At 38.8% G+C, this 24901-nt stretch overlaps 1 protein-coding gene across 1 annotated transcript; it reads left to right on the top strand.

The window, feature by feature from the left end:
• Positions 1–1211: 1211 nt before the first annotated feature.
• Positions 1212–23923, top strand: LOC145787293 (uncharacterized). The gene is made up of 9 exons (XM_082599008.1): positions 1212–1325; positions 1536–1757; positions 6221–7540; positions 7778–7882; positions 8657–8752; positions 9170–9238; positions 23056–23321; positions 23552–23734; positions 23823–23923. The coding sequence occupies exons 1-9, from the start codon at positions 1262–1264 to the stop codon at positions 23874–23876; spliced, it is 2379 nt and encodes a 792-aa protein (XP_082455134.1). The 5' UTR covers positions 1212–1261; the 3' UTR covers positions 23877–23923.
• The last annotated feature ends 978 nt before the right edge of the window (positions 23924–24901 follow it).

Here is a 24901-nt window from a genome sequence, read left to right as displayed (position 1 = left end):
AGTCGGCTGCAGCGTGGGTCAGGTGTACGTCGGAAGGCGTACACCGATGCATAGCGCTCAAGTCCGCTTTCCCGCAATGCAGGATAAAAATATCAAAAAAACAAAAAAAACATTCCCATGCATTTCGCTTTTGATTCGATAGAATAACAAAAGGAAAAAGTGAAAGTGAAACAGTGGAACAATGTGTTTTAAAACTTTGCAATATTATTATTATCTATTTACATCAGACAAGAATATTCATATTCGATTAACAAACCAAAACAATTACACACAAATTAATTGGCATACGGTTTAACACAAAGCAGCGGCGCAAAAGTAGCCAGAAGACAATTCAGCACAAACACTGGCAGATACAATGGACTGCGGACAGCTCAGCAAAATTTGACAGATTCTTCTGATTAAAGAATGAAAGCAATAAGCTGATCGTGAGGAACAAAAAAATGGAACGTGGAGCGTGTCATGGTAGTGTTCAAAAAGTTTCGATTTGTACAAAGTGTCAGAGGACATTAAAGCTTTAAAGTGACGAAGAAAAATGAAAGACAATTATTAAAATGTCATAATAAATAATAAAACATTTAAAAAGAATTAAAATTTATCAACCTCAATGAGGTTGGAGCGTTAACCGCAAAACCACAAGAGTATTTAAGTTTTTAAAAAGTTAACACAAAAACTTCTGGTTTCCTAAACTTTCGGCTTTTAAATTTTAAAAATAGCACAAATTGCAACAAACCTAAAATCACAAATAAAATGTTTCAACATTAACCAACGTTACAACTACGTAAAACAGAGTAGCCTATCATTTTGTTTATGCCTGTGAGGTAAAACCTTTTTCACCAAAAGCATTTCATTTTTTCTATTGTTTTCTGGCCACGTCTTGCTCACGTGATCATTCGGCTATAAAAACGCGAGCTGCTGAGGGCTTAGGAGTAGTTAGCAGGTTTAGATTCGAATCTAGTGATGGCAAACCAAAACAGTAAATAAAATAGTGCATTTTTCTCTGTCTAGTGTAAGTAGCGATGATAAGTCGAGTGGTGAGAACCTCAGCAGTGCTACGACGCTAGAAACTTGCGCTAAAAAGTTACGACAGCCTCTCAAAGTTATTATTCAAATCGAGAGTTTATGATGAATTGCTTCATCAAACTTCATAATTGCTTGTCTTTTTCATGAGGAAAACAGCGTCATAACCATTTTGAATTACATTTTGTAGCATCAGCTGCTAAGTTTTAATATTCTATTCTGTCGATATTCACAAATTAAAAACATGTCTCTCTCAAACAATGACGAACAAACTGCAGATGTTCCAAGTGAGGAAGTGGTGGATGAAGGTGAGTTTGATTTGATGGTTGCTCTAACAAGTTGATAAATTTGATAGCATTGTTTTTTAAGCATTTTACACATTTTAAAATAATTTTAGTGAAAGAGAACAAAACTTACAACCGCCATGATTCCGACATCAAGTCATCGGCATCTTCTTACGTTAAATTCAAGGCTCACATGTTAATTGTCAAAACAATATTTAATAAGTTTTCTTACAGGACAAGCTCAGCAACAACTGACTTACCAGGACAACCGACAGTTTTCTACAACTGTCCATCAGCATGTTGATCAACAAGTGGTCCATGTTGATCAGCGGCAGTATCAAAAAGTGGTCCAGGTTGATCAGAGGCAGTATCATCATCATGTTGACAAGAGGCAGCTTCATACAACGATGATCTACAATTTGCCGGAACAAAGTTGTGCTCCATCTGGAAATGAAGGTTTGTACTGTTTATGCTTGATTGAAATAGTTTCCATAATTATGGTAATAATTTTTCGGTTGTTAAAGCATCACAGCATTGAGCTTAATGATGATAGACATAGAGAGTTTGCAAACAGTTGCTATGTTGCCATATTTTAATTTAGCACTTCTATAAGTTAAACCAAATCATTGTGACGTCATAGATGTCTTAAAAAATAGGTGATGAGCTTGAAACTCCCATTAGGCCAAACCTCACTGCTTTCGTGTCTGTCATGGTGTGAAGACTTTATGCGATCAACTGATGACATTTTTATACGTTTATGTTTCTTGCTTAAGAAAAATTGATTTATTTCGTTTCGTTTCAAACTATGTTTTTTTTGTGAAGGATTTTGTTTCAAACAAAAATTGTTTTGAACAGCCCAATTTGGAAACCAAATTATGTTTGGAAAAAATTAAAATGAAACTCTTCGTGTAATATTTATCTTGGATTCAAAAATTTTGAAATTCATTTATTTAACATATCCACAAAACCCTGATTAACAATATTGTTGATGTTTATTAATGTTGTTTTTATTAAATAAACGAACTAGAAAGAGATGTAATGTTACTTTAACATATCCTTTTCTTTTAAATTTTCTTTTAAAATATCCACATTCTTATTGCAGCAAACAAGTGACTTTATAATGTTTTTTAAAGTGGATTTATGACTGGTAAAGGAACACGAGAGGGTATACTTAATTTCAGAACGATTTGTGAGAGTTACAATGCAGTAAATAAAGATGTATATGCATGTTTTATTGATTATGAGAAAGCATTTGATAGAGTTAACCATGAGAAACTGATTCATTGTTTGTCCAATATTGACATGAATGGCAAAGACATACGTTTTATTATCAATTTATACTGGAATCAAAAAGCATTTATTCGCATGGAAAAAGATTTGTCTAAAGGAATTGATATCAAGCGTGGAGTACGCCAAGGATGTGTACTCTCCCCATGTCTTTTTAATTTGTATACAGAAATGATTTTTCGACGCATTGATGATATAAAAGGGGTAAATATTGGCGGATTGAACATAACAAATTTACGCTATGCTGATGATACTGTTCTGTTGGCTGAATCACAAGAAGATCTTCAAGAAATATTGGACAATGTTAACTCAATTGGAAATGAATTTAATATGAAAATTAATGCTAAAAAGACTAAATCAATGATAATCTCAAAATCACCAGACACTCCAGTACTCCAAATTATAATTGACAATCAAAATATACAAAAAGTTAAATCTTTTTTTTATCTTGGATATTTAATAACTGAAGATGGGAGGTGTGAACATGAAATTCTAAGACGGATAGAAATTGCAAGAACTATATTTGGAAAAATGAAAAATGTTTTAATCAATCACAGTTTAAATTTATCAATTCGTCAACGAATATTAAAATGCTATGTCTGGTCAACCCTTTAATACAACTTTGAAACTTGGACAGTGTCACAAAAAATGGAAAAACGGATCGATGCCTTCGAGCTTTGGACATACAGGCAAATGTTAAAAATTTCATGGAAACAAAAGATCACTAACGATGAAGTATTATCCAAATTTAATTCAAGCAAAATTCTATTACAAATAGTCACAAGAAGAAAATTAAAGTATTTCGGACACACAATAAGGCAAAACTCGTTACAAAGATCATTAATAGAAGGGAAGATAAACGGTAAAAGAAACAAAGGCAGACCAAGAATGATTTGGACATCAAACATCACTAAATGGACAAAATTAAGTTATGAAAATGTAGTATGGTCGAGAACAATGGTGCATTGTATCCAACCCTCAATACGAGAAAGGAACTAATGATGATGATGAATTACAATCTGCACTGAGCTACATACAAACACAACAACAAACACAAAAGGTGTTAACATAATGATGATGAATAAAATCAACGATATATTTTGTGTTTTAACATTTTGCTGCATCTTTAGAGATTCAGGGATTTCTAGTTGTACGTGATGCAAAGGCACCTACTCAGAGTAGGGTACGTTGTAAAACAGTATTGCCAGATGCCTTTCCAAAATTTTTTTGATTTTTGGTCAGCTCATAAGTAAACCGTTGCTTTGTTGTTAAATCTGTTCAAAAGTTTGTAACATTCAATAAAGTAAATTTATTTTTGCGACAGTTTTTGAAAATTATTCCTGTTCAAACCAATTAAGCTACAGCCTAAAAATACAAATTTACTTAATAAACTCCTGCTACGCAACACAATCAATTCATCAACAAGTGAATTTCAAATTCTTACATTAGCGAATTTTTTATTTAATTTGTTACACCAAAAGTTATTTTTTGTTGTATCCAGGCTTACAACTAATGTGTTAATTGTTTAAGCTTTTAAAAGTCTTGGCTTACGGTTTGTTTCCTTTTGAGACCACCAAAAATAGCATTTTAGCTATAAACCACTGTAGGCCTACATTCTTTCATTTTACGATTCCGATCGGTAGGGTATTGCTAGTAGCCTATGAAATAGCTGATTCTGGAGAGGAGCAATCAATAGCAATGTGCTTTACGAATTGGTGTATGCCTTGCGACGTTGCCCAGCGCAGATTGTAAGCTGTCCAATACTGCAAGGAAAACTTCCACCGTGAATCTGTCTTTAGTTGATATCCATTGCATCTGAAACTGAACGGCCACTGCCTACATTCTCATCGTGCGTTCGATTTTGGACAATTCTTCTTGTGCTTGTTGGTCGGTAATCCGACACTTAAGTCAGCTTCTGCGCCTCTGACTCAAACTTAGCGAATTATTCTCAGGGATCCTGCCAAAGAGGCACACAACGCTGAAGCAATGTTGGGATTTTGCCGCTTTGCTTGAAGAGAGGCTTGACTTTTCTGGAAGCGATCGGATAAGCTATTTCAAAATAGCACTAAGATTCCAATTTCGAGCAACTCCACTTTCTCGAGGAGTCCATTTACCTGCTGTCGACATTCTGCTTTTTGCACTTGGATATTTGCAAGTTTCTTCAGTGCCTCCTTTTTGAAAAGAAAACGTTCTTTAATTACCTTAATTAATGACATCAGTTCTTCCGGACCATCCTGTTTCAGAGAGCTTCTTTAGCACTCCACAGCACTCCTCCACTACCTTAACGTTCGTGTTTTGTCGCTTCTACCCTTTTCTCGACCTTTGCTATGTTGACGTGTATTGTTTTAATATGATGGTCAGAAATAAAAACAACTGAACTGAACTGAACACTCCAGAACGCACCACCGGTGTGTTGAAGCAGCAAAGAATAGCCTACATAGACATTTTCAACGAAGTCAAAGAACTGAACTGTTTCTGGACACAATTGTGTAGCGCATGCACCAACTAAATTCAACGAATGAGCATAGCATGGAACATATTCTGCAATAGCACCATTTTATTGCCTGTAGGCAGTGGCGTAGCTAGGGGGGCGGGGTGGGCGGACCGCTCCGGCGGCACGTCTAGGGGCGGCACTTTCAAACTACGATTTTTGATTTTGATTATAATCTGATAAAAAAACGCATTTCATTTTCACATGCTTTTTCTTGAAGGGGCGGCAAAATCTGAATCCGCCCCGGGCGGCACATTCCCTAGCATTTCCTAGCTACGCCACTGCCTGTAGGCCTACTCCGTTATATTTCCCGCTTATGTTGGACCCGTTGTGATAACTCTGTCCAAGGCAATCGGCAAGATTGATAGATCTTCTCACTGGTGTACAGTAGGCCTACAGTCAAATAATCTTTCAAACAACTAGTATCGTGGGCTTGTGGCACTCGATCAAGCAGTTGCCTCCAACGGAAATTACCGGTTTTTAAAGTTTACAATAATTAGGAAGGGATAAGACGTTGGGACTAAGTAATTTAATCCTACAACTATAATATTCTCTCATGCCATTCCAGTTTGCAAGCCAAAAATCACTTACCAACCATGTTCGACAGTTATTTGCAAAAACATTGTTTTGCTCACCAAGCGCGGGGCCCGCAGCAGCTGTTACTGTTAATCCGGCGCTGAGTCTATGAAACTTTTGAAAACGGTGGTGCAAGATCACTTCAAAACCTGAGCTGTTTTTTTTTTTGTTTTTTTTGTGTAAATTTCATTCTGAAATTTTATGTGTGCCGTCTCGTTTCGAATGGATGACGAAACAAAACGGTTTAACAAAACGACCCATTTTGCTAAGTGATTTGTTAAAATTATTAAAATTTCTTTAAGCTTAGCCTACAATTTAACAAAATCCTTCCCAAAAGTTTTTAATATGGTATTGAAAATGTATAGAACGTATGACCTGTGGAAGAAATGAGATCAAAATCTTCACTGTACTTCGCTATATATGTTTGGAGTCTTTACCAAACTTTTAATTTACTTTGTTGAATATAAGTCACTCAAAGTCTAATCAATTAAGGTTGCCAGCAAAACCAGTCGCCATGTAATTGCACAAATAATTTTGGTAAACAATTTCCATTTCTGCTTTTTAGGTTCAAAACAAGGACTAAAAAAACTCCAAAAAGCAACTTGCAAACAATATCATCCCAAATATGACGTTGATCTTTCCAACTTTAAAGTTTCTTCAGAGGGTTTTCCAGAAATTTATCCTGAAATGGTTCAAGTAGGTTTTTACCAAGGAAGGTCCATTCCTGACGATGACAAGTATAGTCCCAACAGTCAAGGAATTAAGTTGACCGCCTCTGACAAAGCAGTAACAATCGATCAATTAGTGTCTGATATTCAAACGAACAGTTTTGTGTCGGTAATCGGATATCCTGGGTCAGGAAAAACAACTCTATCGAAACGCCTGGCACGACGCCTTTCTCAAAGTGAAAACTTTCTTGTCCTAAGGAAGCTTTTTATGGACATGAATGACTGCAACGAACAATCATCATTGAAAGAGTTTCTACTGGGAGATTGCAACTACAACTTAAGCGACCAAGAACAGAATTCTGTTTTTGAATGGATGACAGCCAATCCAGAAAACTGCTTTATTGTTTTGGATGGATTTGATCAAGTGAGTTGGACCCTGAACGAAAAAGTAAAAAAATCCGATTACAACACTTCACTTCAATATTGGGAACTTGTTTCGAATCTTTGTTTAGGAAAATTTCTTGAAAATTGTCACTTGATATTCACTTCTCGACCACACGCTATGGTTAATATTCCAAAAAGATGTCGACCCAAACGCACTTACTTCATTCGTGATCTGACGCCTGATAACATGAAATTGTTATTCGACGCCTTAGTCAACGACCAACAACAAGCGAAGATTCTTTGGAGCAATCTTAAAGTAAAAACTCCACATTTAACATCAATCTGCCACAACCCTCTGATGCTGCAACTCTACGTGAGATCATCCCTTGGACCGTCACAAATTGATGATATATCCACAATGACCAGGATATTTCATGCTGTATTGTTAAATCTTAACACCTCTACACACGCCGTTTCTACATCTGATGATATTGTCATCAGACTTTCCAAAATCGCATATGAAGCAACAAAAAAAGGAACAGTATTGATCACAACAGACGATCTTATAGAAGAAGATCTCACCAGTCAAGTAGTTCAAGATCTTGTCGTCACTCTAATGGGAGCAAACAGAGAATATGCACTCCTGGAAGGGCAGCAACGCTTATATTTCAGTCACCAGACCTTCCAAGAGTACTTCAGTGCTTTGTACATCTGTCGTGAAATGTCATTATCTGATTTCAAATTATTCGTTCAAAATAACTTACTACAAGGTCACTGGTCTGTGGTTGTCCAATTCACGGCCGGACTCCTTGTGGATCCGATCATGAACAAAGGTAAGTTTGTGTTTTATCTACAGACTACTCATCATAAAACTTACAACAAATTATATTATTGCGCTTCTTTTCATTATAATAAGTCGAGACATGATTTATCAACTTTATGGGGAAAAATCATTGCAATAATTTGTCCTCCTTAAACAAATTTTAATTGACCAATAAAACCTTGAGACTTGATGTCATTTTATATAATAATTATTGCATCAACAACAATACTTTTTTTTAAATCTATAGATCTATCGAGCTCTGCAGTTAACAAACTTCCTTCAATGGCATCTACGTCAGCATTGACACAAACGTCATCTCAACCAACAACTTCGTCTTCACAAATTGCTTCAAGTAGGAATATAAGCTAGATATTTTTCTTGTGACAAGGAGCAATATATGCTTGCTTATCTGTTGCAAGTAATTCCAAGTAAGAAATGAATTATATGATTTTATGTTTAAAAAAACAGTTTTCAAACATTATTTCAAGTAACAATAGAAGATAAATGCTTTTTCAACCTTTCAAATCTTTGTGCTGTTATTGATACATAACTTTTAGGTTTTCTCAAATTTAATTAAAATAACAAACTTTACGTCTAGGCCTCGATTTATCGCAACAAAAATGACAATAAATTAACACTCGATCGTCTCATGTACGACTCCCGCAAGCAACTATTTGCCACTCCGTGACATTTGCTAAATGTTCTGTAAAGTTTGTTTTACGTATATCATAAAAAAATGTTTAAATTATGAGCCAGGCCAACACAAAATTTGCGAGGCCAAGCAACTGCATGTAAATTTAAGGCAAACAATAATAATAAGATATTTTTTTACTTTGGCCTTGTATTGTATAACCTGAGTTTGGACTCAAACGTTAGCAATGATTTGTTAGCAGACTTATTATTGATGTAAAGTGTACAAAGATCACATGACGCAAGCACAGCCAAGTTAACCATCGTTTCCTCTCAAGGTTTAAAACCGTCGTTCTATTTCAAGTAAAATATAGGCAAGACTACTTTACATTTGTGCGCTGAGCTCGAACTTCAACAACTTCACAAAGTAATCTTTAAGTAACTTTAACATACCGTATATAGTTTAGCGATTGCAAACCTGTTTGTATTTTTATAGGTTCTTCAAGCACTTCAACCATCCAGTTGCCTTCGGAAGAATCCGTTGCTTTACCACGTCAAGAACTTTCCCAGCAAACCCGACTATCTTCACCAGGTACAGTATAGGCTACTTGAAATTTGTAAATTAGGACTTTAACAGCACTATTTGAAGTAATTTAAAACACAGGCTAGTATATTTCTTCACTTCGAACGTTGAAAAGTTCATTTTCCCACCAATATTGTTTGTTCAATTAAGATAAAATGACAAGCCAGAGTGTAGTAAAGTTGGACCAACATTCCCACAATCTTTTTACATGTTATCTCGCAAACATTTTGGCAAAACCCAGATCTGCACCGCTCGTCAAAAGTTTACAACAAATTACAAACTAAAAATTTCAGTAAAGAAATTATTTTCAGAGCTTACAGTGATGTAATAACAAAGCTAATGTGCTGTTTGGCAATGCTGAGGTTGTACGTCTACACAGGTAATGATGGCAAGCCGTAATTTTCATTAGAATGTAATTTCTTTCAGGTGAGAAGTTGCAAAAGCAGAAAGTATTCATTTCAGAGCTGTACAAGAAAACTCGAGAAGTTGCTGCAAGTAAGTAAATGTTATTACCTGGTCAACACAGTTGTCTATGCTAAAATTTTTCACCAGTTTCAGGGTAGCCTATATTCAAAGCATTGAAACTCAATATTACTTTGCTTTTAGAGTTTTATTTTTAAAAAGTGTTTAAACTTCAAGTTAAAAACAATCAAAAAGTGTAAAATTATCAAGTGAATAGAATCAGGTTTGGAAACAAAAGTTAAAACAACAAATATCAGATACAAGTATAAACACTGTAAGCATAAAAGCACAATAAGTAAGCTACCCCATACAACAAAAGTTAAAACAACAAATATTAGATACAAGTATAAACACTGTAAGCATAAAAGCACAATAAGTAAGCTATCCCATACAACAAAAGTTAAAACAACAAATATCAGATACAAATATAAACACAGTAAGCATAAAAGCACAATAAGTAAGCTATCCCATACAACAAAAGTTAAAACAACAAATATTAGATACAAGTATAAACACAGTAAGCATAAAAGCACAATAAGTAAGCTATCCTATACAACAAAAGTTAAAACAACAAATATTAGATACAAGTATAAACACAGTAAGCATAAAAGCACAATAAGTAAGCTATCCCATACAACAAAAGTTAAAACAACAAATATTAGATACAAGTATAAACACAGTAAGCATAAAAGCACAATAAGTAAGCTATCCCATACAACAAAAGTTAAAACAACAAATATTAGATACAAGTATAAACACAGTAAGCATAAAAGCACAATAAGTAAGCTATCCCATACAACAAAAGTTAAAACAACAAATATTAGATACAAGTATAAACACAGTAAGCATAAAAGCACAATAAGTAAGCTATACAACAAAAGTGGAAAAAGCATGGTCACGGTTCAGGCAACAAAAGTCAATTTATTTACCATGCAAGACATTGAAGTTGAAATGGTCTTGACAAAAAAGGAAAATGGAACTTCTCACCACTGCCATTGCTCTTTTTTCGTCTGTAATTACTAGAGCCACTTTTATTTTGACCTAAGAACTTTTTTTTACTTGATTTTTATCAAGTTTAGACTTTATTTTGACCTAACGAAATTACTTATTTGTAGAGGCCACAGTTCTTCCTTGAATTGATACCAGTTACCCAAACGTAATATTTTGTCGAAAAGTCAATGTGTTTTATGGATTATTAAAACGTGCTTCGTGTTTTTTTTTGCTGAAGACGATTTAGCTTGCTTAGGCATTTTTGTATTACAGAATGTCAGTAGGCTATTACTAAAATCCAAACTGTTGATCTTCGAAAAAACCACGTTTGTGAAGAAGGAGTGTTTTATAAAAATTATTTATATACGTCACAATGAATAAACAATGGTCAATTTGCAATAAAAGATAACCTTACTGCTGATCTAAGTGGGCATTGTGACATATTTCCTGCTTTTATGGGTTAATATGGTTTAATCATAGATATCTTACATATAGATATGCAACTCAGTGGTGCGTAACGATGTTTGAAGGCTAACAGTGTAGCTATGGCTGTATGCATTGACTTCAAACTTGGCTCAGCAAAACAACTTTATTTTTAATATATTTTTTTGGTTTTTGTTTAAATAAAACTTTCTTCGTTTTCAAGTTGACGTATGGATTGCTTGTGATGACGTCACATTCTCGTTCCGCATGGACTGCTTTATGGAGATTCTGGCGATTGAAAACAAATTACAGTCACAGAGGGTACGGTACCTCTAAATACCCATTGTCAGGCATTGTCGGGCATTGTCAGGCATTGTCGGGCATTGTCGGCTTTTTGAGGGGTTGTGGAGCATTTTCAGGGGTTGTAGAGCATTTTCAAGGGTTTCAGGTAGCCTATTGTAGAGTAGGCTAACTACTTTCAGGCATTGTTGGGAATTTCTAGGCATTGTGTAGGATTTCCAGGCATTGTCGATCATTATCAGTGGTTGACAGGCTTGTGAGGCATTGTCGAACATTTTCAGGCATTATGGAACATATTCAGGGGTTGTCGAGCATTTTCAGGGATTGTCAGGCATTGTAGAGTAGCTACTTTCAGGCATTGTTTGGAATTTCCAGGCATTGTCTAGGATTTCCAGGCATTGTCGATCAATATCAGTGTTTGACAGGTTTGGTAGTCATTATGGAACATTTTCAGGCATTGTCGAACATTTTCAGGGATTGTCGAGCATTTTCAGGGGTTGTCAGGCATTGTAGAGTAGCTACTTTCAGACATTTGTTGGGAATTTCCAGGCATTGATTAGGATTTCCAGGCATTGTCGATCAATATCAGTGTTTGACAGGTTTGGTAGTCATTGTGGAACATTTTCAGGGATTGTCGAGCATTTTCAGGGGTTGTCAGGCGTTGTAGAGTAGCTACTTTCAGGCATTGTTGGGAATTTCCAGGCATTGATTAGGATTTCCAGGCATTGTTGATCATTATTAGTGGTTGACAGGTTTGTCAGGCATTGTCGAACATTTTCAGGGGTTGTCTAGCATCGACAATGCCTGGAAATCTTAGACAATGCCTTGAAATTACCGACAATGCCTGACAACCCCTGAAAATGCTCGACAACCCCTGAAAATGTTCGACAATCCCTGAAAATGTTCGACAATGCCTGAAAATGTTCCATAATGACTACCAAACCTGTCAACCACTGATATTGATCGACAATGCCTGGAAATTCCTAACAATGCCTGAAAGTAGCTACTCTACAATGCCTGACAAACCCTGAAAATCCTCGACAACCCCTGAAAATGTTTGGCAATGCCTGAAAATGTTCTATAATGCCTAACAAACCCGTCAACCACTGATAACGATCGACAATGCCTGGAAATCCTAGACAATGCCTGAAAGTAGCTACTCTACAATGCCTGACAACCCCTGAAAATGCTTGAAAATTTCCGACAATGCCTAACAACAAGCCTGTCAACCATTGATAAGTAGGTAAAGACCTTTTTTGGAGCTGTAGTTCCAGGACAAGCTGAAGTTTTATTCAATTAATCTACTGAGTGTTGTTCCAGACAATTGTTCACCTAATCAAACGTCATATAAAAACCGTTCAAGTCTACTGAATATTACGTCATGGAAGTTGCTAGGAAATGTGCCAAAATTGCACCATCGTTCATAAGACTTGTGTTAAACCTGTTTAAACCTGTTTCAGTTTGAAACCTGTTTAAACATGAAATATTGGATTACCAGCTTTGAACACCTGTTTTGAATTGCGTGACAATGTCTTTCACTATTGCGTCACAGTACTGCATACGTGAATTTGAGATATTGATATCTATTCTGGTCATTCGTGAAATGGTTGCTTGAGAGTTAGTCGCACATTTAACTGTTTGCTTAGTGCTTGCTAGCTGGACAAAAATTCCGTCTTTATCTAAGTAGTTTGTATTGTAGTGACAGTTTTTAGAGGTGTACGGCGTTGCATCTCGATTTCGATAGCCGCGGGCTAATTTTACAGGAATACACTTATTGAATAGACGTTTCAAGGAGTGTTTCTTTTTCGGTCATTACATACAGACGAACAGATTCGGGAATCTTACGTTACAATTTTCCCACGAAGAGATTATGGTTTACTGCTGTGACCAAGTGTTACCAAAATGAAAGTTACTGCTGGCTATCGAAAGCTGTGCTTTAGCATTTGGTAGCCTAGTTATGGTGTGTACCAAGCATTAAAATTGTCTTGGTTTGGCGGTTGGATCCGTGATGCTAATGAAGCTGTCTCAGCAGGGGGGAGGATGCCCCCTGCCCTCAAATTTTCTCTGGATGGAGGGCAATGGTGCTCTTTTAAGGTCATGTAAGCTACTGCAAATTTTGCAATATAAGCTAACAACTTCTGCTATTCGCTTTTAGCCAAATTATAGGGCCTATAGCCTACAGTAGGCCCACACAAATTATCCCGTGGACACATTTTATACTTTGCAGCAGATTGTGATGCTATGAATGTGAAATTTACCTTTCGTTTCTTGTTCAAGCTATTGCAATTATTCATCTGTCTCACATTTCGACTTCCATGGCTAATAGCGGGAAAACGAACGAGTTGCCCAGCATTATCGCTATATCTCATCCAAAACTCTCGTCCTAAAATTGTTGCGGCGCCCCTCTATCTCAGGTTTGTAAACTGCCTACAACAAGCTTTAATGAGTCACTGGAAATAAGCTTAAATGATAGTTCCAACGATCATGAAACAGAAGTTGCATAACCTACGTGAAGAAAGATTATTGTCTTGATTTTTCATAGTAGGCTATTCTGTGAAAACTTGAAATATACGCCAAACAAAATTTTCCAAAGGAGCTCAAAAGCCACCACTCGCCAAGCCCAAATCGTACAATAATAGCCTACCATAGATACGCTAGCCAAGCTGGCAACCTTGACTGTTGATTGTGTCCATAAAGTCAGTCGAGCGTGACGATAATTCCACGATTGCTAAGTTGCATATCTATCTATATGTAAGATATCTATGGTTTAATTGTGTCGCATTTCCTGATTTACAATGCTTCTACGAGGATTTTGACAAAACTTAGCCTACTCTCAAGAAACACAAAAAGTTTGTCAAAAGCCATATTTTGACTTTATTGAAAATTTTGACTTTATTTTGACCTATGAACTTCTTAAGACAAGGAAGACAAGCACTTTCACGTGGTCCCCCCGTCAGTAACATACGAAATTATACAAAATACGTATGCGAAACGAAGCTTGTCAAACAAGAGCTAATGAGACTGTTCAGCACAGGGTGGGTAGGGAAATGCCCTTTTCAGGGCAGGGCAGTGCTCGAACTGTCGAAAAGTACCGACGACCCACCGTACTGCAGCTGAACACCGAGGGCATCACGGCCAGCAAGCTCAACATCATCGAGCACCTGGCCACCAAGCATCAAGCCCTCATCATCCTCCTCCAGGAGACTCACTGTACATCTGTGGATAAGTTGGTAATAACCAACTGCACACTCGCAGGCGCAACTTGCAGCAGGAAACACGGCCTCGCCACGTTTGTCCATGACCGGCTGAGCTGGTCCTTGGTTGACCAATCCCAAGCTCAATCGGAGATCGAGTGGCTTTGTGTAGATGTAGCAGGCTACAACATCGTCAATGTCTACAAGCCCCCACCTTCGCGGATAACATCAACAGCCATCCCAGTGTTCCCCCACCCCAGCCTCTACGCTGGCGATTTTAACTGCCACCACACGGACTGGGGCTACAACTCCATCAACAACGACGGAGAAAGTCTGGCCGCTTGGGCAACCAACAACAACCTCGCCCTCTTATACGATCCTAAGGGCGCACCGAGCTTCCACTCCGGTCGTTGGAACACTGGCACGTGATGACCCCGATGATCTGGCTTTCGCAAGTGATGACCCCGATGATCGCCAGCCGGACAGACGTGTGCTAGAGAAGTTTCCAAGGTCTCAACACCGACCCTCGCTAATCACGGCCCCCTTGCTTGCCACACCTATTCCGAGCAAGCCTGTCAAGCGATGGAACTTCAGAAAGGCCGATTGGGAATACTACAGCTTCCTCACAAACGAAGCTACGCAGTACCTCCCATCCCCACACACCATCAAAGTGGATGAAGCCTACCAGGACTTCTGTGATGCAATCATATCTGCGGCAAAAGACTCCATCCGCGAGGTCGACGGACAAACTACATACCTTGCTGGGATGTGGAGTGCGACAGGCTCTACCGCGACTTTCTCCGTTCCCCCCAGGGCACCGCCACCACCAACTCAGCAACAGCCCTGCTGGCAAGATTGGATTCAAAGAGGAAGAAGCGCTGGACAGAAGCCATAGACTCAATCGACTTCACGCACTCCAGCCGCACAGCATGGAGTACACTCAACAACCTCACTGGCAGATCACGTGCCTCTCGTCGCCAATGCCCCATTTCAGCAAATGCCATCGCCTCACAACTTGTGAAAAATGGAGTGCACAGAACGAGAGACCGTGAATCAGACAAGTCCGTCCTCAAGGAAATGACGGACCTCTGGAAGGTCCCAACACCTGTCGAGGGCAACATCTCTGGTGAGTTTACCCCAGAAGAATTTGCCTCCGCCCTCCAGCACCTAAAGCCAGGCAAATCCCCGGGCCTTGACCACCTATGCCCGGAACTAATACTCCAAGCTGCCCCCTCTATGAGGTCCTGATTAAAAGACTTCCTTTCCTGCTGCTTGCGTCACCTGCGCATCCCAAGAATCTGAGAAGAGCCCTAGTGGTTGCAGTCCCAAAGCCGAAGAAGCCCCCAGGGGATCCGAAGAGCTACCGTCCCATCTCTCTGCTCTGTATCCCCTTCAAGATACTCGAAAGATTTATCTACGCCCGTGAACCGATAATAGATCCTCAGCTCCCTCGGGAACAAGCCGGCTTTCGCCACGGTAGATCAACTGTAGACCAGGTCACTCTGATGACCCAAGACATCGAGGACAGCTTCTCGGCAAAAAAGAAGGCTGGCGCCATGTTTGTCGACCTCACGGCTGCCTACGACACTGTATGGCACAGCGGCCTTACCTGCAAACTACTCCGTCTCCTTCCTGACAGGCACATGGTCCATATGATTATGGAACTTGTGCAAAACCGCAGCTTTACCCTTTCCACCGGTAGCGGCCGACGAAGTAGACTACGTAGACTCAGGAACGGCGTCCCACAGGGCTCTGTCCTGGCTCCCCTCCTCTTTAACACTTACATCTATGACCTACCTAACACCATCTCCAGGAAGTATGCTTACGCAGACGATCTGGCTCTCCTGCATCCAGCCGGAGACTGGCAGTCAATGGAGAGGAACCTAAGCCAGGACATGTCAACTATATCAACATATCTCCAGAAATGGAAGCTACAGCTCAGCAAGGCAAAGACAGTGTCGGCGGTCTTCCATCTAAACAACAAGGAAGCAAAACGTGAGATCAACATTACCACCGATGACGAACACCTCCCCTACTGCGCCAAACCCACCTACCTCGGCGTAACCCTGGACAGGTCACTCACGTACCGACGACACCTGCAGTCACTGCGCAAAAAACTATCGGCGCGCGTTGCATTTTTGAGGCGGCTGGTGGGTTCCGGCTGGGGAGCTGATTCGAAAACCCTTCGCACAGCTACCTTGGCCCTCGTCCATTCTACCGCTGAGTACTGCGCACCAGTGTGGTGCCGCAGCTCCCACACCCGCCACATTGACACCGCCATCAATGACGCACTACGCACTGTGACTGGATGCCTGCGTCCCACTCCAACGGACTGCCTTCCCATCCTTGCAGGCATCCAACCTGCTGAGCTTCGCCGTAAAGGAGCCATGATTTCCCTTGCTCGTCGCGCACTGGACCCCGACCACCTCCTCCACAGTACATTCCAGCGCCTACCTGGAGGACAGCAGCGACTGAAATCAAGACGCCCATTTGTGCCCGCCGCACAACAGCTTCTGAACAACGTTGAAGATCTTGGAATAAGTGCGACACACTGGACGAACTACACATGGAACATGGAGTGGCAAAACAACACCTCCCGACTCCACAATTTCCTACCCGACGTCGATCCCCACCCTCCGGGAATGTCCCTTGCAAGACTTGCGTGGGTCCGGCTTAACCGCCTACGAACCGGCGACGGTCGCTTTCGTTCAGACATGTGCAGATGGGGCCTGGCTCCCTCACCGGGATGCGAGTGTGGCGCCACAGACCAGACAGTAGATCATGTCGTCCATGACTTCCCAATCCATCAACCACCACATGGAACGCTTGGACTGAAGACCCTGGATGACGAGACTGTCGAGTGGCTGATGACATCATGCCCAAACATATAGTCCCGAAGAACAGCTCATACGACGAAGAAGAACTTCTTAGAAACAATCCCCTAGGTGCTGAAAACAACTTTATTCTGTGATTCGTGGATAAACGAGGTCCTTAAAAAATTTTGACTTTATTGACTTTTGCGGGCCCTAGTAATTACCAAAAAAGTTCAAAATAATAATCAACTCTCTGGCTGAATGCTGGAATGGTCACAATTGGACGGACAACGTAACATCTGATGGTTCGTGGTTGAATTGGATATCAGTATGTTGAAGTGCCTACCTTCTGGTTTCGGTTGAAATCAGTCGGCCTCCGCATCCTTTTACTCCGGAATTCCGGTTCCTGCTCATCTCTGGTGGCAACCCTTCGACTATAACCCTTCAATTTTTTATGATTATGCACAGTACTTTGCTCTAGAGAGCAATGCCTACGTCCCTTCTAAGGGCTATAGCCAACTAGAGCTAAGAAAACGGAATGGAGCGGAAGGCCTGCGCGTCATGGATGATGAAACTAAAGACTGCTCTCCAGTAGCCTTCCAGTGTAGTCCGGGAACACCGTGAGTCCGAGGTGGTAAAAGGATAGACCCTCGACCCTAGAGGCTCACACGACTACGACTAAGAAAACGTTAATGGTTTTTCATGGAAACATTAAATTCAATACTTATGATACTAAACTTCAAAAAATGGTTTAATCCAAATTAATTTCAGTGAAATATTCAAACAATGAATTTTCTGACACAAACTACTTAAATTTGTGGGTAAATATATATTATTTTTTCTGGGCAACACTACGCAGAAATCCCGCGTAAAGCTGCAGACGACAATTTTTGTTGGTGACTGACAGAGTTGCCAACCTTGCAGTTTATCAGCAAGCTCAAACTCACTTTTATAAGCACACGCTTATTTTTTGCAACTTATAAGTTGTTCGTAATTTTTACATTATTTTTGATAAAACATAAAATTATTTTGTGTTCTTTTCCAACTGGTTTAGTTTTACAATTTTATTTTACTGTTTGACGCTTTACTTAAATTGGCAACTTTGCACAAAAACTCCCGCGCAAATCTGCAGGCGACAGCCATTTTATTTTCAGTCGTTGAAGAGAAAGAATCAGTTTTGAAGCAGTTGCAGCAAGAAATAGTTGGTTCACCTTTCAATTCTGTCATCATTCTACTTGGTTTCATCAGACAAATGTTTTAAAGTTTGTTTCTGTCCGTGTCATCTGAGTTTAGCAAAGCATCAGTTTTGATTGACTTGCAGCACAGGGCCGTAACCAGACCGCAGAGCAAGGGGGGCCAACTTTTTTTTAGGGGGGGGCCGAAATAATTGAATCATTATAATTGTAGCTGTTGCTCGAGAATGTTGGGATTTTGCCAGGGGGCAAAATTTTTTTCAGCGGGGGCAAAGCCCTCCTGGCCTCCGGCTGGCTACGGGCCTGCTGCAGCAAGACCTGGCTGATTGGAAAATTTTCATGATTAAGTAGTAAAGTTCCTTCGAAGATTTATCGACAAAGAAATTAAAGTTTATTTTAATTTGGAAGCTCTGGTTAGTTTAATGTTTTAACAAAAGTTTAGTTTCCACCTGCAAAGCTAGCCTAAGTATTTTATCCTAATTTGATAAAACTTCGAAGCCGTTGAAGACAAAACTTGTGATTTTGTGACCAGCTAACAAAAGTCTACTCAGGTTATTTTCAAATTAGAACTTTGACTCAAACCTGAAAGTTTTGTTCAAAACAATTTGTTTGTATTTTTGTTTGCAATGTAAACGAATTAATGTTTTAGTCTTTAGTAAACAACTTGTGTTCAACCATAGGCATACGAAGCCAAGCAACGTGATCAAGTTTAACATCTTCAAGTTTATTACATGTACAGAAACACAAAACTACGCAACAAATTAAGTATCGAACGTTTTCGACATCACAAGATGTCCTCTTCAGGAATAATATATATACAAATTAACTACATCTGAAAAAAATACAATGGTTAACTAAATCTATAAACAGAAAAGGACAAAAACTGCACAGTACTTCTGACTAGCTCAAACTCAACAACATAGGCTCCACGAGAATCAAAGGTAACTGCATCAAAAGGTGTTAAACAGATCACATGATATGGTAGAAAGGCAAGGTGCGAAAAAACTAATTTTAAAATACTGAGAGCAAGAAGGACAAGCCGCAAGCATACAATTGTCTGTTCAAAAGTGGATTGTGACATTTTATGTACAAGGCTTCCAAGATCTTAGTTTGATACTCAGACCTGCCTCTAGACATGATCTCAAACTGCTTGATAGAAACGTTATTTTGGCATTCTGTACATGAAAAAATAAAAAATGTGATCTTTAATTGCGCTTTTCTGTATACAATTCAAATTCAGGTGTTCCCCAGCTCTAGTCGATAAATGTCTTGTTGACATACCGATGTATGTCAGGCTTGCATCACGCAAATAACTGAATTTATAAACGACATTAGAACATAGAGCAAAGGGCGTAGGCGACTTCAGCTGAAAATATCTGCCTACTTTGAACGTTCTATATACGTTCTACAGTATATACCCTGTATATAGAACGTTCAAAGTAGGCAGATATTTTCAGCTGAAGTCGCCTACGCCCTTTGCTCTATGTTCTAATGTCGTTTATAAATTCAGTTGTTTGCGTGATGCAAGCCTGACATACATCGGTATGTCAACAAGACATTTATCGACTAGAGCTGGGGACAGTGGCGTAGCTAGGAAATGTGCCGCCCGGGGCGGATTCAGATTTTGCCGCCCCTTCAAGAAAAAGCATGTGAAAATGAAATGCGTTGTTTTATCAGCACTGCAATACGCAACGTGCTATTTTCAATTTGCGGTGTACAGTCAGACAAACGTACCATTATCAGTAGCGTAGCCAGGAATTGTGAAAGGGAGGGGTTTTGACGGCCGAAGACGACACTTATCGGCGGGGGGTCTGGGGGCCTCCCCCAGAAAATTTTGAAAAACTACTTTGAATTTGGTGCATTCTGAGAGCATTTTCAACAAAAGTGTGGGTATGAATATTCCTGTAAAATGGTCATGTTTTCTTCGGCATTTTTCGAAAATAAAGCTGCAGTCTTTATGTTTTCTTGTTGCTAATTCCTGACTGAGTTGCTAATTCCTGACTGCATTAAAAGGCAAAACTAGCTCTTTTAATGCAGTTTCGTTTAAAATTAGGCAAACCTTTGTTTAGAGACATAGGTTGATTGCTTTTTTTTGCGAGATTATTACAGTTTTGTTATTTATCAATTTTCTTCTTAGTTGATCCAAAAAACGATCTTATTCCGGTAAGTCACTAACTTTTATGTTTTAAAGTTGACCCGAAGTTTAAAAAATGTAACGTCATAGACGTCATACATCTTAATGAGTGTCAGACAAAAAGCTTTGAGACAAAGAAGTTACTTTATTTCTGATATATTCAAGTTTTGTATAACGATTCACTGGAATCGGGTATAGGCTATAAAAGGTTAGTGCAATTTTTCACAGCTGTAGATATTGCGGTGTTTCCATCGACTGCACGAGTTAGCTGCATACCATGGATACTGAACAGTTGTAGAGCGGTCACACCCTGCTATATGAATTATGAAAGGTCATTCGAATTATAAAGCATAATATGACACACAAGTTCTTACTCATTTTAAAAGATAAAGCACCAGAATTGCTTTAACATGTCGAATTAGTAGAATCATGCTTACAGCTAACAGCTATGAAAAAATCATCAACACAAGCAATAAGAATGCAAAAAATCATTGATATTGATGAAACTAAAGGGAAAAAGGAAGTCGACGAACCTTTTCACACATCTTGTTAATGACATCCTCAACAGTTGGGACCAATTTTCTATACAGATTAACCAAAGCCAAACCGTTTAATCGGTTTTCAGAGGTTGAATTTCTTAAATAAGTTTAAGTCTTCGAAGAGCAGAAAAAGATCTTTCATTCGTGCAAGTGGTAGGCTAACTGGAAGAGTAGCCAGAATGCGGAGTAAAATATTAATGTTTGGAAACGTTGACTGCGGGCAAAATGGCAATGCACTTACAGCACTTTTTGGCAAACTGGTTTGGGAAGAATTGAAAAGACATCGATACCACATATACGCAGTTCAGATATAATAGCAAGGGCGTTTATACACGGCAGATCTGCTTCGTAAAATTCAAAAAGTGATTCAGTTTTCTCCATTTAGTTTTTCTCAAAAGGGGGGGTTGAAACTCCCAACCCTCCCCCCTTTGGCTACGCCACTGACCGCTGTAATTTAGTAATATACTGAATGCAAAAGCACAAAAACTGCTGCAAAATTAAAATAATCAATTTGTAACCTTTTACAAGGTTACCCAAATTTGATGAGCATGTTTCCGCCTCTGCTTAATAAAGGCTAGTATAGGAATTTTGTAACGTATTAAAAACATAACGGCAGAAAAATTCATGAAGATTTGAAACGTTTTTAGATATTTAAGATGTTTTGACAGGGCCGGATTTAGCAGTAGGCAGTTGCTTAGGACGGCAAACTATTGGGGGCGGCAAAATATACGAATATATTACATTGATAAATGATAATACTGTACGTGAATATAATAATTAACAACAGATATATAGGAATTAATAAATATTTTATCACGTCACACACATTTATAAACAGTGCGGCAAGTCATGTAGGCTATGGCAAGTTATCGCACCTAGAGTAGGCTACTTCACGTTTGATTGGTTTTCAACAATATGTGCTGCTTAGCGCTTGTTTTATTTTTCTGTCTCGCTTAGTATGGAGGACTAGGGTTTGTCTGTGCAATTTTTATTAATCTTTGTTCGGTTTGTTTCACTGTTAGTAAATTTAAAGGAGCCTAGAAAAAATGTTTTTAGTCAATGTTAGGTTGATGGAAAAGTTGCAGGCTATTTTGTGTACTTACCTTGATGCTTAAAGTATGCAAACCATGAATGATCTCACATTTTGAGGATTAACTCATCTTTACTTGTTTCTACAACTTTGAAGAAATTAGTGATTTGTTTGCAAGAGAGAAAGCCCGCTGCAAGCGATTTTGAACAATTAGTTCATTATGCAATGACATTCATTGATGTATTCAAATAAACTGTGCAAATAACTTTTTGTAAGGAATTGAACATATAAATCGTAGCGCACCATCGAAAATTTTTTTTAGGGGGCGTCACTTTTTCGTATCTGCCTAGGGCAGCGGTTAGGCTAAATCCGGCCCTGTGTTTTGAACGTTGCCATTCTGTTTGCTTTTATTTTTTGCATACTTTTGCATTATAAAAAAAAAAACGTCCTGTCTAAAAGTGCCGCCCCCCAGACGTGCCGCCCGGGGCGGTCCGCCCCCCCCCCCCCCCCCTAGCTACGCCACTGGCTGGGGAACACCTGAATTTGAATTTTATACAGAAAAGCGCAATTAAAGATCACATTTTTTCATGTACAGAATGTCAAAATAACGTTTCTATCAAGCAGTTTGAGATCATGTCTAGAGGCAGGTCTGAGTATCAAACTAAGATCTTGGAAGCCTTGTACATAAAACGTCACAATCCACTTTTGAACAGACAATTGTATGCTTGCGGCTCGTCTTTCTTGCTCTCTGTATTTTAAAATTAGTTTTTTCGCACCTTGCCTTTCTACCATATCATGTGATCTGTTTAACACCTTTTGATGCAGTTACCTTTGATTCTCGTGGAGCCTATGTTGTTGAGTTTGAGCTAGTCAGAAGTACTGTGCAGTTTTTGTCCTTTTCTGTTTATAGATTTAGTTAACCATTGTATTTTTTTCAGATGTAGTTAATTTGTATGTATATTATTCCTGAAGAGGACATCTTGTGATGTCGAAAACGTTCGATACTTAATTTGTTGCGTAGTTTTATGTTTATGTAAATGTAATAAACTTGAAGATGTTAAACTTGATCACGTTGCTCGGCTTCGTATGCCTATGGTTCAACAAGACAAACTCTCTACCGAAGCTCTAACTTGTGTTCAATGTTTGTTTATTTTATGGTTAGAACCAAACTGGTTTTAGACAACAACTTGGTTAGCCGAGCTAATATTGATTGATATTATTCCTGCATTGTTAGATAACAATGATCGTCGCCCCATCATCGCCATCAGCAAGATCCTGCGGGAAGGCAACGACTTGGAAGTGACAGTCACAGCAGGACGTCATTTTGATGGAGGGAGGATACGGATGAATTCCTCCGACAGTCAGAATGACGTCCATGCAGTGACGTCATTCCTCAAGTCAATGCCGACGCGACTTCGATTCCTTGCTCTGTCCAGATGCCACATGAATTCCAATCGATTCCATCCATGGAAGGAGGCGATCAACTCGATGCCTGGATCCGTGAGTCATGTTTAACTTCTATACATAACCAACACATTGATTCATGGTCAGTTGTTACGTTGATTCAACGTCGCATTACGTTGTTCAACGTCTCAGTTTCACAAAGTAAGTTTCAATTTCAAATTTTAATCATTTTCTAACAATTCTTGTAAACATAAAATAAACAAAAAGTCACAACATAAATAAATTGTTTATGTTTAATTGTTGCATCATAATTAATTTGTGTTTAGATTGTTGAGATGCATCTCCAAGTCAACCACCTATCTGTCGATGACGTCATCGAGGTGTTGCACAAGATTGAGAAGGAAGTTAGGATGCGGGATTCCCTCGATGATGATGATAGGAGGTGGAGATCTCCGAACATGGAGGAAATATCCAAGCTTCAAGAAGCATTGGATCGGTTAGACAATAAAGTGAGAGTTGTTTACGTTGTATCAACGTTATAACAATTAATTGTGTCAACATTAAATCAACGTCAATTATTCGCTTTGTCTTTTACAGGAGTTGGAGGTCTGGGTTGGCATCCATCGTCCCCTCAAGCACAAGGATTGTTGATGTTTTAGTTTATTAGTTGATTTTATAATAAAATTATGTTATCAACCAATCAAATCAATCATTTTATTTTTTGTGATTATCGTGTCCGGGCCGAAAAAGATACTAACTACAAAAATCGATATAGACCTACCAGCATGTTAATGAACGGGAAAACGTGGCAAAACCTTGAAAGGTTTATAGCATGCCTGAATGGAAAATCATGTACGTAGGCTATATATCAGTAGTTAGCACGGCCACAAAACCTAAAAAACAAATAGCAAAAAATAAAACAAAAACAGAGAGAAGCACATAGCCGTACGAGACCAAACCATTTTGGGGGGGGGGGGGGGGGGCAGAACGTAAATTTGCCTAAATCTGCACGCTTTATAGAAATTGTTCAAATATCATGTATGCGGTGCATGATAACAGTGAAAAACTAACATAACAAGATCACCAGCTAGCTAGAATTTCTTACCAAAGTAATCAAGATAAAACAACTGAATTCATCTTTGAAGATACCTTGCTTGTGCATTGCTTGATGCTTCTGCACTTTGGCATGGTAGGTAGGAGTAACAAATATTGTTTTACACACCACAAATAAAAAACAACCCCACTTAAATATTCTGTATAAAAAGTATAAGGTAAGTTACTGGTTAAAATTAGACCTATATAGACCAAGTGCCCTGACTAATACACCTTGCAGTTGAAACAATGGTGCCTGTCTGCAGTTATATGATTACACAAATCAAATCAGGAAAATCAGCAACGGGAAATATATTAGTACTTACCAAAATGTACTGTTGTTTGTATTTACTGCAGGAATACATACAAGAATCCTTTAATGAGAATTACAGGCAAGAAAATATACCCACCTAATTTTCTAATATTACACCCAGCATTCTCTGAAAGGAAATTTTGAAATTGAGTATATTTGTAGTTGGACAATATAAATGCACTCATGATAATCAGGGTTGTATTCCTGGGGGGGCTAGGAAGAGCTCAGCCCCCCGAAATATGAAAAGGCTTGATGTAGGGGGGGCTCGTTT

Source organism: Aplidium turbinatum, chromosome 18, assembly GCF_918807975.1.
Source record: "Aplidium turbinatum chromosome 18, kaAplTurb1.1, whole genome shotgun sequence".
NCBI classification, from domain to species: Eukaryota; Metazoa; Chordata; class Ascidiacea; order Aplousobranchia; family Polyclinidae; genus Aplidium; species Aplidium turbinatum.
This window is presented reverse-complemented; position numbering and strand designations above follow the sequence as displayed.

Bases quoted from the DNA above. Each gene is read 5' to 3' on its own strand.
- LOC145787293 (XM_082599008.1), top strand. From the start codon at position 1,262: ATGTCTCTCTCAAACAATGACGAACAAACTGCAGATGTTCCAAGTGAG. The intron at 1,758-6,220 runs GTTTGTACTGTT...TCTGCTTTTTAG, and splicing joins TGCTCCATCTGGAAATGAAG to GTTCAAAACAAGGACTAAAA. The intron at 23,322-23,551 runs GTGAGTCATGTT...ATTTGTGTTTAG, and splicing joins TCAACTCGATGCCTGGATCC to ATTGTTGAGATGCATCTCCA.